The sequence below is a fragment of the Plasmodium vinckei genome (assembly GCF_900681995.1).
Source record: "Plasmodium vinckei vinckei genome assembly, chromosome: PVVCY_05".
Lineage (NCBI taxonomy): Eukaryota > Apicomplexa > Aconoidasida > Haemosporida > Plasmodiidae > Plasmodium > Plasmodium vinckei.
Genome location: NC_051297.1, coordinates 26071 through 41381, shown reverse-complemented (window position 1 = coordinate 41381; position 15311 = coordinate 26071). Strand labels below are relative to the sequence as shown.

The window sequence follows — 15311 nt, the reverse complement described above, 5'->3', positions numbered from 1 at the left end:
AATTCTTTTACTCAAAAAATAATAATGAGCAAGCACAATATGTGTAGTATATTATTTATGAAGCTAACGAAAAAAAACGACAACCAAAACATTTTTTTTTTTCGATATAATAACAAATATATTTAAGTTGGTATAAATAAAAAATATATATATTATTAATATAATTTTTTAATTACAACAAGTATAAAATATAATCATCCCCGCGAAAAAAATATTACAAATAGATATATCACTTTACAACTGTTAATGATTTATACGTTAATATACATTATAAGAAAATCCATAAAAATATTTACATTTTTTTTTATTTCAAATAATAAACATTTTATTTATCGTAAAATTATTGTATAAAATTAATAGCATAATGCTAAAAACTATGATATAATTTTAACCGTAAATTTTATAAACATATATAAAAGTGATTTTTTTCATTTTATGTGTTTATATTTTGATTATTATCACAATTGGAGAATATATATGCTATTACATTTAATATACATTAAAAAAATAAAAACGATTAAAATAAAGAACAAAAAAAGCACAATTTATATTTTTAAATATTCTAAAATGATATAAGATAGTGTTTTTAAGGGTTACCTTTCGTAATATTTTAAATTTTCGAGACGTGAAAAAACAAATGTTATTAATACATTTTATTATTTAATATTTGTCGATATATTATAGCCATAAAAACATTATGCTATATTTTTTCATAAAAATTTACGTTATATAAAATGCATTAAATTAGGTTTGAGGAATGCTATTAATTAAGAACGAACGTAATTAAACACAAAATAGTAAATAAAATGGTTAATAAATTGTTTTTCTTTATGCTTTTGGTTGTTGATTTCAGGGTTTAGGGTTCAGGGTTTCCGGTATATATCAATCTTCAAAGAATATTTTAACAAATGCCACTAATAAAATCAGTGATACATATAATAACACTGTGGGGATAGTAAAATGTGGTTATGATAAGACTGTGACCACGGTAAAAGATGCTTATACTAGATCTACTAATTATATTAGTGGTTCTGTTAGTAGTATAACTAACCAATTTAATCCATTCGGTACTTTTCAATTAAGTGATGATTAATCTGGATCCAATAGTTTAGGGGGTGGGGTGGATACATCTGATCAATCACAACTAAAATCACCACCTCCATTACAATCTCTACCACCATCAATAACTTTACCGATATCTCCATAAGATCCAAAATCACTCGATTCACAGACTAGCTCTACGCAAATTCATAAATGTCCAGTTCAACAAATTGCACCTCGTGATGGAAATATAGGATCTCAAACATCACTGTCTGGTCAAGGTACATTATCAATTTCTGGTATTAATCCTTCAAATACAAAAAAAGAAAACGTAATTACTGTAGCAAATGTTAAAGTGAAAGAAGCTCCATCAATATGGTGTATAGGACCGAATACCAAATGTAACATAACGGGTATTAGTATTATAATTATTTCAATATCCATTATTTTAACAATTATGTATAAGGTAAATAATATGCAATTAGTAAATATAATGTATTTAACATTTATTTTCTACATAAATATGATTTTCCCATTTTTATGTTAGTATCTATCACTTGGGTGTACAAGCAAATCGAAGAGAAAAAAAAAAACACAAAAAAGGTTATAAATTCAATTGGAGGAAAAAGACCGGTTCAAATAATTATAAAATCATTTAATACGAAAAAAATGATAAGCCCGATTATAAACCCTGTTCGTGGGGGAAAGAATCATTATTAAATATATACAAACTTATGCAGGCCAATCCTATGCCATTTATTAATTTATTTTTTTTGTTAATTTTTTTTGTTTATAAAAGAAAACTAAATTATTTCGAATTATAAATTCAATTAACTTATGTTTTTAGTCATTTTTAAATAAATAAATATATATATATTTAAAGAATACTAAATTTTTCCATTAATAAAATTAATTTTTATAAACGAGAGCCAGGTTAAGGATCGATTTCATATTTTATAACAAAACATAAAAAAAAATTTTATTATAACTGAATTATAATATTTATTTGCCTTTAATTATTATTTATAAAAGTCTAAATATTGTATTATTTAAATATAAAAAGTGTCTTAACATTTGTTAAATTAATATGATGAAAAAAAAAGATAATAGCATTAAATATATTTCTTTTTTTCGATTTGGAATAAAATGAATTTGTATCCTTTTCGATAATTGGTTATATATGTATTATTTTTGTGATTAATATGTAAATTGATTATTTGCTTGTATTGAATTAGTTGATATGAATATTTTATATGATTTTAATAAAAATATTAAATTTGATGTGTTGTATATTCTGGGATATATTTATATACCAAATTATTACATACTAATCGATGAAAAAAAAAATTGCAAAAAAGCGGTAAATAAAATATAATAAATTAAAAACCATTTTAAATGTAAATAACAACGACGATTTGTTTATGTTCTCATTATATGTTTGTATTTATTCATATAAAAAAAATATATGTATCTAATATTTTATTATTTAATTGATGCTTATTAATTTTTTCGTATGTAAACAAATAATAGAAAAATATAAGTTATAAATATACAACCGTATCAATAAATATACCAATATATTATAAATTATATTAAAAGCATATTTGTATACAAAATTTCCAAAAAAATATTTTTTTTATAATTAAAATATTAAAATTTGTTTATTTTTTAGAGAAAAATTAATATTTATTTGAAAAAAGAAATAATATAATATTTATATCCATAAATGGTTTTAATGAATATGACGAAGGTTATTACAACAGTTACATTAATTAATTCTATAGAAAACGAAAAAAATTAATAAATGTCATAGTTTTTTATAAATATATTTTAGAACAAAAAATTAATAAATATGAAGTTATCATCATTATATAAAACTACATATATTATTTTGTTTATTTGATAAATAATTTTAAAAATGAAAGTCAATATTTTAAATTTTGTTTTGTTTTCAATTATTATTTGTTCTTTTGAATATGCCAAAAAAGTAAGTTACATAATATTTTATTATAGTTTCCGTATCTATTTGTTTTACATTAACCTTATATTATTGTTTCATATATTGGCAAAAAGCTTATGCTAAGTTAACGATACAATTAAAACTAATTATATATATGTTAATGAATATTTCATTTGTTTGCAGGAATTATACTTTATAAACGAAAGAAAGATATATCTTGAAAGGAATATAATAAATTTTAAAAATAATAGGATATTAGCAGATACAGACAACCAATTCGATTTAAATAATTTTTATGAGTCAACCTTGAGTCTTGCAAATCAATTTAATGACTACAATGATGATGACGAAGAAATAATACATCTTCGAAATATTATAGATTCACATGTAAAGAAGTATAAAGAAAGTAATACAAGACCCAATTTAAATAATTTAGATGGGAAAACGAAAAAATTAATTCATAAAATTCAAAAAGAATTAAATGAAGCAAAAAAAGAGCTCGATAATGAAAGGAATGGCGAATTATCAATACAGCCGATACAAGATAAAAGAGTAATAAAAAAAAGTGAACATATTTCTAAGATTGATGAAGATAAAATTAACGATAAATATAATAAAATTACATTAAGCAATTGTTATAAGACATTAAAAAAAATTTCAAAGTCTATAAAATCAAAAAAAAATATAACTATAAGGGCTATGTTGTTGATTGCATCACTTTGTGTAATAATATCATTAGGAATGACGGTGCAGACAATCTTACTTGGAATGTTTGCGTCTTTCATAATTATTATTATCGGAAATAAAACATTGTATTATGAATTTAAAAAATTATTAAAAACCAAACTTTATCGTACTCGATTAAATGGTTAAAAATAATATATTTAATATTTTATAGCACAAAAGTTACGTTTTTTACATTTTATAGAATAATTAAATTTGATTTATTGTTTGTTTTATTCATAATGTTATTATTACATGCATTTTAATTTAATATATAACCACGTTATATAATTAATTTACCTTTGCTTAGCGTTTGTCAAAACACATTTACCCCTTCCATGCATATATATTATATATTAATGGATTTTAAATATACACATTTTTAGTTAATAATTATAATATTTTAAATAAACTTGATTTGAGCACACTTATTAATAAAATTATAAGCTATATTGGAGATATGGATTCAGATTTAGAGTTGTGTTTGGGGAAACCCATATTTGGGGTTAGGGTTTTGGACTATGGATTATAGTTTTGTTCTAAGAAATCTATGGTTTGAGCTAAGGTTATATTTTCATTTAATTTTTTATAATTTGATTAAATATATTTTCCACCCTTTATGGGTAATCTCTATATTATGTCTAAATACGTGCCCAAAAAAGGGCGTAGCCATTAACATGAAAGGGGGCGCATATTATATTTTCCGCGTGTTATAATATTTTCATATAATTTGTTCATATATATTAAATGTGGAAATATTATAACTTTATATTTTATATCGCATTGCTAATTTCTGGCTAACTATATATAAGAATCCTTATTATTTATTATATAAGGCTTGTTAATCGGGGACTATATTGAATCATGAATAACATAACATGTTTCTTTATTTGTATCATTATTATTTTGATTTAAATTGTATTTTGAACCGAAGAATATAATAATATTATATATGAAGTTATAATATATAATTCGATGCATTTGTAAATTTTATCTACATTATAATATAACTTCAGGTTAATATGTGATTTTAAGATTAATTAAGCATATTACAACATATAATAGGTAATCATAAATATAGATTCACAAAATATCGATCGAGATTCGACAATACAACGATATATATAAAAGATGTTTTATGCATCTAACATTTTTAATAATACAATAAAAGCTGAACTATATATACAATATTTTAAGTTTTATAACTTTGAGGTATAAATAAATTATATTTTAAAATATTTCAAAAATAAATATAACCATATTAATAAAATTTCATATAACATTTTGTTATAATAATTATAAATAATATAACAGGTAAAATTAAATTTGTCATTATATCCCCTATACATATAATAAAATACTTTACTAATAAATAATATTGAAATATTGTTTTATTGGAGAGCTTCATATAATTAAACATTAATTTTATAGAAAAGGCGGATAATAACAAATTTTATTTGAACTAATAACATTTTTATTAGGTTATTATATATATACAAACTCTAAATATATAATTTAAGTATATTGCTATTATAAAACAATATATATGCTCTAAAATGTTATACTTTAAAACAATGAAACAAGGAGAATTACTAATTGGTTTATAGTATTCCTCCTGAGTGCATTAATTATCTCATTGTTGTATACAATGCTATAACTGAAACAACAATAATAATATTAGATTAATATATTATTAAATATGAACAAATATATTGTTTTTACTCGATACAATATATGGGTATAAATCTATTATATAAATTATTTAACGGGTGGTAAGATTAAAATTGTATACATACAAAATCAAATGAAAAATTATAATATTTATTTAAGCCTTAATATGGTAATATTAGAATCAGCATTGTCAAGTAAGATAACATAAATTTTATTAACCAATCTATAATTCTCCTTTAAAATATAAATTTTTATATCTAAAGCTAAATAGAATTTTATTATAAAATATACAATACATAATATATGCTTAGGTTATAGGTATAAATGTGTACTTAAAATGGTAACTCATATTATACTGCTTCTTAAATTAATTAATTATTTTAACCCAAGCAATAATAAAACTTTTAAATTAAAGGATAATATATTAAATTATATTTATTTTCTTTATTGTTTAAAATATCTTTTATAATTAATTATATATTAAAAGATAATAAGAATGAAAAAAATAATATACATTTTATATATACTAACTATTATCCCAAAACTAATTTATATTCATATTAATTTTAATTGTAATAGCTCAATTAACTTAATTTGTATATTATGTGTTTTTAATTTTAAAAATTAGATACTATATGCACTCAAAACTGTCCATTAATTATATTTATATATAAAGAAATGTTAGTACATAAGCAAAGTTATTACATGTTCTAAAATGAATTATTAATTTATATATATTAATTAAGATAAATAAACATATTATATGTCATTTATTTAGAAAAAGGAAAATATTAAGTTATTTCTTAATATTAAATTTAAACACAAATTGTGTTTTATATTAATTAGAAATAATATAAAATGTGTAATATTTCACGTTTAATAATAACGTATATTAATATATGGGATTCAAATAATGAGATACAAATACATTTTTAACCGTTGTAGTAATAATATATTTCTAATTCTTTATATATTTATAATAATATAAATTTGTGATTTCTTTACTATAAATCTAGAGAATACATAATTCTCTATATAAAAGCGTATAATGATTGGAAAATATGTTTGATTTAAACTCATGAAAGGTTACACAAAATTATACAATGAATCTATTCCAATATTATTAAGAGTAGCGATACTTCGCATACGATAAAAATGTTTCAAACAAGTCACAAAATAAGGATGCTTATCTAAAATGCAATAAAAGCTAATATAATTTTTATTTCATTATATTATTGTATATTGATTTAAAATTAATATTATTATTGAGAATAATACTAATAGTGCGTTTAACTACTTCCAATTTTATATATAAGAATTGAGGCATTGTTTAACTTATTTTGTTGCAGTATAAATATTTTATATAAAAACAATATGATATCAATCTACAAATTAAAAACAAAATTCCATTACAATGGGGATCCAAGAACTAGTAAATAACTTTATTTTAAAATAAAACATATCTGTCCTTAATTTTATTGTGTTTGATTTGTCTACAAATCATGTTAAATTTTATTTGAATAAATTTTGCATTAATGTATATTTTCATTAATTTATATATATTTTTCTTAGTGTAAGAAATTTCTTGACTATGATAAGATTATTAATGGTGAAAAGGCCTCTACTACATTGGAGGAATTGAGCAAAAACCCAAAATTCTATGAACATTGTCGTAACAGAAATTGTGTAACAAATATGGATAAAATTGGTGCTTTGACCACGTATTTATTTTTGGGCATCAATGCACTTTATAACAACGAAAATGCAAAATATTTTTTGATGTGGCTAAGTGATAAATTATTTAAGATGCACACAGAAAAAAACAAAACAAAAAATCCAATTACTTTAGATATGGCTTATAGGATGTATTTAGAGAAAGATCTGGGAAATTTTAGATATTGGAGTCTTTTAAATAATGTAAAGGGCTTGAAAGAAGTTAATCTTAAGCATATGGCAGATTTTTATAAGTTACTTAATCACATATGTAATACAATTTTAGATTATAAAAATAACGGTGCCGAAAGTGCAAGCCTTCTTCAGAATTCTACTAATTGTTCTAATCAATATTTATCCCTTTACAATAGTGTTCCTAATTGTAGTTCATATTATCATTTGTTGGATAATTTAAAAGGTACATATGATAAATTTAGAAACCCTGCTCTTAAGGAAATTAAAAAAAAAAATCCACAATTAGCAGGGCATCTTCAAACACTTACAACACCAGATGGAGTAGAGATGATGTTGTCGGTAGATTTTAAAACATTTGATTTTAGTGATGAAAAATGTAAACGAAAAACAAAAAAAAAACGTACCAAATCAAAAGAAACGACCTCCACATCAATATTATCATCACCACAATCATTCCCTGTATCATCTTCACAAGACAACGCTAAATTACAAGAACCTCAAAAATCAGGGATAAGCCCTCAAAGTGGAACAAAGGGTTCAGACAAAGGACAAGGTGCTTCTAAAAGTGAGAAAACGGATTCAGGAACTCAGAAAGGAAATTCGAATAGTGAAGGCGGTGATAAAGGGGATCCAGATCGTGGAAAAGAAAATGAAAAAGCCAATAAAGGAGATTCAGGAGATAGATCATTTGGAGTACAAGGTGATCAAGGAAAATCATATGGAAATCCAGGAGGTGGAAAAGATAGTAGGGGAGGAGTTCCAGGTAGTGGGGCAAATGGTGGGGCAAAGGGACCAAGGGATCAAGATGTAACGGATCCATCAGAAAAATCCAATGAGGGATGGCTAGGAAATTGGGTAACTAATTTTAATCCAATGAGTTATATTCATAATGCTTCCAGTATTTATGAAACTCCAAAGGACATTTTAACAAATGTCACTAATCAAGTCAACAATGCATATAAAAGTGCTATGAACATTGCAAAAGATACTTATAATAGTGCTGTAACTGCTGTAAAAACTACTTATGACAACACTATGACCACTGTAAAAGGTGCTTATAGTGCAACTACTAATTATATTAGTGGTGCTGTTAGTAGTATAACTAACCAATTAAGTTCATTGGGTTCTTTTTCTCAATTAGGCTATGATCAATCTGATTTAGGTGGTTCAGGGAATAGTTTGCCAACAGACAATAATCCACCAACCACAACGAAAATTCCAGATCCAATTTCATCATCACCACCATCATCGCCACCATCACCATCTATACCACAATCTCAGTCTCCATCAGATTCACAAACTCGATCAGATCCACCATTACCAAAATCACCTGATTCACAGGGTAGCTCTACACAAATTCACAAATGTCCAGTTCAACAAATTGCACCTACTGGTGGAAATATAGCATCTCAAACACCACCGTCTGGTCAAGATACATTATCAATTTCTGGTAACAATTTTTCAAATACAAAAAACGAAAACGTAATTACTGTAGCAAATATTAAAGTGAAAGAAGCTCCATCAATATGGTGTATAGGGCCGAATACCAAATGTGACATAACGGATATTAGTATTATAATTATTTCAACATTCATTATTTTAACAATTATGTATAAGGTAAATAATATCCAATTAGTAAATATAATGTATTTAACATTTATTTTCTACATAAATATGATTTTCCCATTTTTATGTTAGTATCTATCACTTGGCTGGACAAGCAAATCGAAGAGAAAAAAAACCATAAAAAAGGTTATAAATTCAATTGGAGGAAAAAGACCGGTTCAAATAATTATAAAATCATATGATAGGAACAAAGACCTAAAACCGGTTATAAATTCAATTGGTAGAAAAAAAGATCCATTATTAAATATATACAAACTTATGCAAGCTGATCCTATACCATTTATTAATTTATTTTTTTTGTTAATTTTTTTTGTCTATAAAAGAAAATCCGATTTTTTGGAATTATAAATTTAATTAATAACTTCTATTTTGGAATTAATATTCCATGAACCTTATTTTAAAACTCGATATAATTATTAAAAATTATAAATAAGTAAATTCGTTTATTACTATTATTATAGGTAAATGAACTTATAAGTATAATTAAAAAATATATGTATGTAATTATAATATGAAAACATATATTATTATAATTTGTATAAAGATAATGTTGTTAGAATGGTTCACTTAATTTTCAATTATATATTTATTTATATAATTCTAAGAATAAAAACATTATTAAAATAATGAATGAATAAAAAATATATTTTTTATAAAATCATTTATTATTGTAAAAATTAATAGTATATTTTTAAAAAATATAATAATTGCCCCCCTCAAATCCTTGTTATATGCTACATAAAATTGTTTTCTATAAATATTCAGTAAAAAATTATATATGAAATTTTCTAACATAGATACATAAGTATTTGTTTTATTGATTGAATGATAAATCAATAACATATAAGAGTGCATTATAAAGGTATCAATGTTACATATATTGTTAATGATAAATTTGGGGATATACGGTTTTATATTATAAAAAATGGGATTGATGGAGAAAGAGTTAAAGACTTAATTATATTAAATATCTTTTTATTATTCTATATTAGGATGTGTTATATTATCATTTCTTAGTGAATTGCAACTTTTTAAATTTAAAATAGAATTATTTATCTTAGGGTTTTTAATAAATTACTTGGATCATATACATTGATAACTATAGAAGTAAAATATATAAGATAAAATGAGCAATGCATAACATTTAGCGAATATTATATATATAAAAAGAGCAAATATATTTTATTTTGTCCTCTCAAAGTGCAATATAACAACCTAATTACACATATTTTTTATTATGCTTTAAAATTTACATCAATACTTATTTGTGTTATATGTTTAATATTTACTAAGTATTATTTAAAAAATAATATGTATTTAAAGACTTATTTAACCTTATAAACAGTTCAATAAATACGTTTTCAGTACTAATTGTTGTTTTAAACCATAGGAAAGATGCTCAAAATATATTATAAAATAGCCCAATAAGATATATTTCTAAATTGAAGTATATAGGATTAAAAATAAAGTTATTGGATTTATTAAAATTGGTTATGAATTTATCTATATTAAATAAAAATAATATAAATTTATGTAATTTGAATAGAAAATGGAGCATGTAACTTAATTTTAAAATACTATAATTTTAGAAGCAACTATACAAAACTGAATATGTCGTATTAAATAACTATTTATATATTTTTAAGGATTATAATAATAATAGCATTTTTTGTATAAATGGATCATATATACATATGGCAAAAATATATTAAGCAACTCTCCATTTAAGGTAATTTAGATAATTTGCATAAAATAAGTATAGGGTGTTTAACGAAATATAATTGCTATTCAAAGAGATTAAATAGATACAATAAATATTTACGTTATATATAAATATTATTATCTCTCATAATCCCCAAATTATGGCAGAGTCAAGTTATAGTATTGAGAATGTGGTATACAATTTTTTGAATAAAATATTCACTTCGCATGTGTTTTATATGTTGTATCGTTCATAAATTATATTAATTTTCATTTTATTAGCATTTATATTAATATGTTTTTTTGTTTAATTCATAAAATATATTCGTAGTATAAAGAAATTAATACGATCGATGACTATTTTTATGAGAATGATAAAGATCAATTAATAGTTAATCCAAAATGGGGAAGTTTAATCCACAAATATTGTCATTACGGGAGTAACTCAGGAAATGATAATTGTCATAATGATTATTTAAAAATGGCGAGTTCTGGTGTTATTCATTTGCTAGAAGCGTTAAAGAAGTATAATTTAAAAGATGATAAACTTGCCGAATACGCTATTATATGGTTAATTTATAAACTAAATATAATGGCAAATAATAAAATTACCAATTTAAACGAATTTTATACTGAATATATAGAAACAAATAAGTATTATAATGAGAAAATAACAGGTAATGGTAGTCTGACTTATAAGGAAATTATAAATAAAAAACAAGATTTTATGAATATTAATATTAAAGAAATATCTAATTTTAGTCACGCATTTAATATATTAATTCATTTGTATTATGTATATCATGGTGAAAATTGGGATTGCCAAAAAAATTTGGGATTTGCTAAATCTTTTGCTGAAGATTTTGAAGAACTCAATGAAGATTCTAATAATATAGAAAACAGTCCATATAATAAATTGTTATCTACATTATCAGATGATTATAACAATTTAAAAAAAATATACGTTAATGAAAATAAATGCCCCAATTTTCAATCACTTCCAGAATTAACCCCTAAAAAAATTCCTTTAGAAAAATCTGTAGACAAATCTGTAAAAGGTGCTGAACAAACATTGGGGCAGCCATATTATAATATTAAGGATGTGGTATACAATTTTTTGAATAAAATATTATCTTCGCATGTGTTTTATATGTTGTATCGTTCATAAATTATATTAATTTTCATTTTATTAGCATTTATATTAATATGTTTTTTTGTTTAATTCATAAAATATATTCGTAGTGTGAAGGAATTAAAAAGGTTGACAATTGTTTACCAATAGGTATATCTACAGGAAGTGTTTGTTATAATGGCGATATACTCACTAATCATTGCCCTACACAAACAAAGACAGGAATGAAACAATGTGACACAAATAATGATACAATTAGCGCTGGACTTATGTGGTTGTTAACAACGTTCGAGCATCTTTGTGATGCTAAAAATTTTGTAAGTGAAATGGGAAAATATGGTGAATATGCTATTTTATGGTTAAGTTATAAAATTCAGCAATATGGAAATATAGAAATCACCACGTTAAAAGATTTCTATACTAAGCATATAGAAACAAATCGCCATTATAATGATCAAATAAATTATAGTGATGAGACTTATAAAACTTTTATAGATAAAAAAATAAATTCGATGAATATGAATATTAAAGAAATATCTAATTTTTATGAAGCATTAAAAATTTTATGTAAAATATATAATGAAATTGATGATAACACCCCAAATTGCACAAGCTGTTCGAAATATCCTAAAGAGTTTTCCGTTTATTTTGAAACTCTTAATAACGATTCTAATAATACAGAAGGAAGTTCACATAGAAAATTATTGTCTAGTTTATCAACTGATTATGATCAATTTAAAAAGTATTGTGCTGAAAACTGTAGTGATTGCAAAGATATTCCATCTCTTCCAGCGATAAAAACACCACAACTTTCTGAACAAAGTTCTGGAGAAATATCTGGAAAAGGTTCTGTACAAATTATGGGACAGCCATCTTATAATATTGAGGATGTGGTATACAATTTTTTAAATAAAATATTATCTTCGAATGTGTTTTATATGTTGTATCGCCCATAAATTATATTAATTTTCATTTGATTAACATTTATATTAATACGTTTTGTTTTTTAATTTGTAAAATATATTTGTAGTATAAAGAAATTAATACGATCGATGGCTATTTTGGTGTGAAGACGGAAAGTGGAAAATTAGTTGAACATACTAATCAATCAATCGACAATTATTGTCATTACAAGAGTAGCTCAGGAAATGGTAAATGTAATGATTATTTTGAAATGGCTAGTTCTGGTGTTATTAATTTGCTAGAAAATTTAAAGGATAAGAATGGTTTAGATTGTGATAAACTTGCCGAATACGCTATTTTATTGTTAAGTTATAAACTAAATCAACACCCACAGTATAGTGGCACCAATTTAAATGTTTTTTATACTGATCATATAGAAAAAAATGAGCATTATAATAATAATAAAATAAAAGATAATGGTCCGACTTATAAGGATATTATAGATATAAAAAAAGATTTGATGAATACTAAAGAAATATCTAAATTTAATTCTCCATTTAGTATATTATGTACATTGTATAGGGGGATTAAAACAAACAAAAAATATTGCACGAACTATTCGAGGTCTGCTAATAATTTTTCTATTGAATTTGAAAAACTTAATAATGATTCTAATATTAATGGAAATGCTTCATACAGAAAATTATTGTCTACATTATCAGATGATTATAACAATTTAATAAATAATTATGATAATATTAAATCTTGCGGTTTTCCAACCCTTTCACCGGTAAAAACATCATCAAGTTCGTCGATAGCAGGCAAATTAATTCCAGGTTTATCGACATTTGCAATACCAGCTTTCTTGGGAATTGCTTATAAGGTAAATATTAAGGAATTAAAACTATAATATTTAAATTATATTTTTGTGATTCCTTATATGAGTTTATCAAAAAATATATAATAATTTCCCCATTTTTATGTTAGTATTCATTATTTGGAATTGATAAAGTATTTCAAAGACAATATATAGGAAAAAAAATTAAAAAAATAAAGAAGAAAATGAATAATTATATATGATTCGAAGAACAGTGATTATTCCAGGAATAGTAATAATAATTGATATATGTTAAGAATATGTCTATTTGGAAACAAGTCATTTTGGCGATATTTTTTAACGATATTTTTTGGGTTTATAAGAATAATTGAATAATATAATCAATAAAATATAAAATTACTATGCATATTATTGCATTTTTGTATTGTTTTTGTATAATTTTTATATGATTCTTATATGATTTTTATGTTGTTGGTCAGGGTTAGGGTTATGTACTACATTACATTTAATTTGTATAATTTTTAATAATATTTCTTGTTTATATAAAAATGATTTAAAAAAATACAAATAAAATAATGAAACATAAAGTTGTAAAATCAACAAATATATATAATTAAAATTTTTTCGATTCTAATATTCTTGATACCGAGGTGTTTATGTTTTATGGGCCAAGGTTATGCATTATGAGTTAGGATTCAGAGTATATTATAATATAATTTTTTATAGTTTGATAATATTTTGTGTCTGTAAATGTTGATAAAATATATTTACCATTCCCGTATGTTTATTCTCGAGATTATGTCTAAATATGCACCAAAAAAGGGGCATATCCATTAATATGAAAGGGGTCAAATAAAATATTTCTTATAAGTTATAATACTTTCATCCAATTCATTCATATATATTAAATGGGGCAATATTGTAACTTTACATTTTATATTTTATTGGTAATTTTTGGATAACTATATATAAGACCCCTTATTATTTATTATGTAAGGCATGTTAACCCCATAGTTATATTGAATCATGAATAACACTGTGCTTTCTTTATTTGATGAAGCATTTTATTTAGTAAAACATATTAATTGTGTCATTATTATTTTGATTTAAATTGTATTTTGAACCGAAGAATATAATAATATTATATATGAAGTTATAATATATAATTCGATTCATTTGTAAATTTTATCTACATTATAATATAACTTCAGGTTAATATGTGACTTTAAGATTAATTAAGCATATTACAACATATAATATGTAATCATAAATATAGATTCACAAAGTATCGATCGAGATTCGACAACACAACGATATCTATAAAAGATGTTTTATGCATCTAACATTTTTAATAATACAATAAAAGCCGAACTATATATACAATATTTTAAGTTTTATAACTTTGAGGTATAAATAAATTATATTTTAAAATAGTTCAAAAATAAATATAACCATATTAATAAAATTTATATAAAATTTTGTTATAATAATTATAAATAATATAACAGGTAAAATTAAAGTTGTTATTATATCCCCTATACATATAATAAAATACTTTACTAATAAATACTATTGAAATATGGTTTTATTGGAAAAACTTCACATAATTAAAATTAATATTAATTTTGTAAAGAAAGCAAATAATAATAAATTTTATTTGAACCAATAATATTTATATTAGGCTATTATATATATACAAACTTTAAAATAATTTAAATATATTGTTATTATGAAATAATACATATGGTATAAAATGGTATCCTTTAAAACAATGAAGCAAGGAAAAATAGTAATTGATTTAAAGTATT

General features: G+C 22.7%; 2 protein-coding genes and 2 pseudogenes across 2 annotated transcripts, besides 2 other annotated features; all 4 read left to right on the top strand.

Moving 5' to 3' along the window:
* The first annotated feature begins 757 nt into the window (after positions 1-757).
* On the top strand, positions 758-1761 carry PVVCY_0500110 (annotated as a pseudogene).
* Positions 758-1761: a sequence feature (CIR protein PIR protein, pseudogene).
* A 1198-nt stretch (positions 1762-2959) lies between these two features.
* Positions 2960-4256, top strand: PVVCY_0500100 (fam-b protein; the record flags this gene model as incomplete). Its single annotated transcript, XM_037635001.1, has 3 exons — positions 2960-3028; positions 3185-3869; positions 4111-4256. The coding sequence occupies 3 exons, from the start codon at positions 2960-2962 to the stop codon at positions 4254-4256; spliced, it is 900 nt and encodes a 299-aa protein (XP_037490189.1).
* Positions 4257-6809: 2553 nt separating this feature from the next.
* PVVCY_0500090 (PIR protein CIR protein) lies at positions 6810-9277 on the top strand (the record flags this gene model as incomplete). The annotated part of the gene is made up of 3 exons (XM_037635000.1): positions 6810-6827; positions 6968-8920; positions 9002-9277. 3 exons carry the CDS (start codon positions 6810-6812, stop codon positions 9275-9277), a joined length of 2247 nt encoding a protein of 748 aa, XP_037490188.1.
* Positions 9278-10791: 1514 nt separating this feature from the next.
* On the top strand, positions 10792-13745 carry PVVCY_0500080 (annotated as a pseudogene).
* Positions 10792-13745: a sequence feature (PIR protein CIR protein, pseudogene).
* Positions 13746-15311: the final 1566 nt, after the last annotated feature.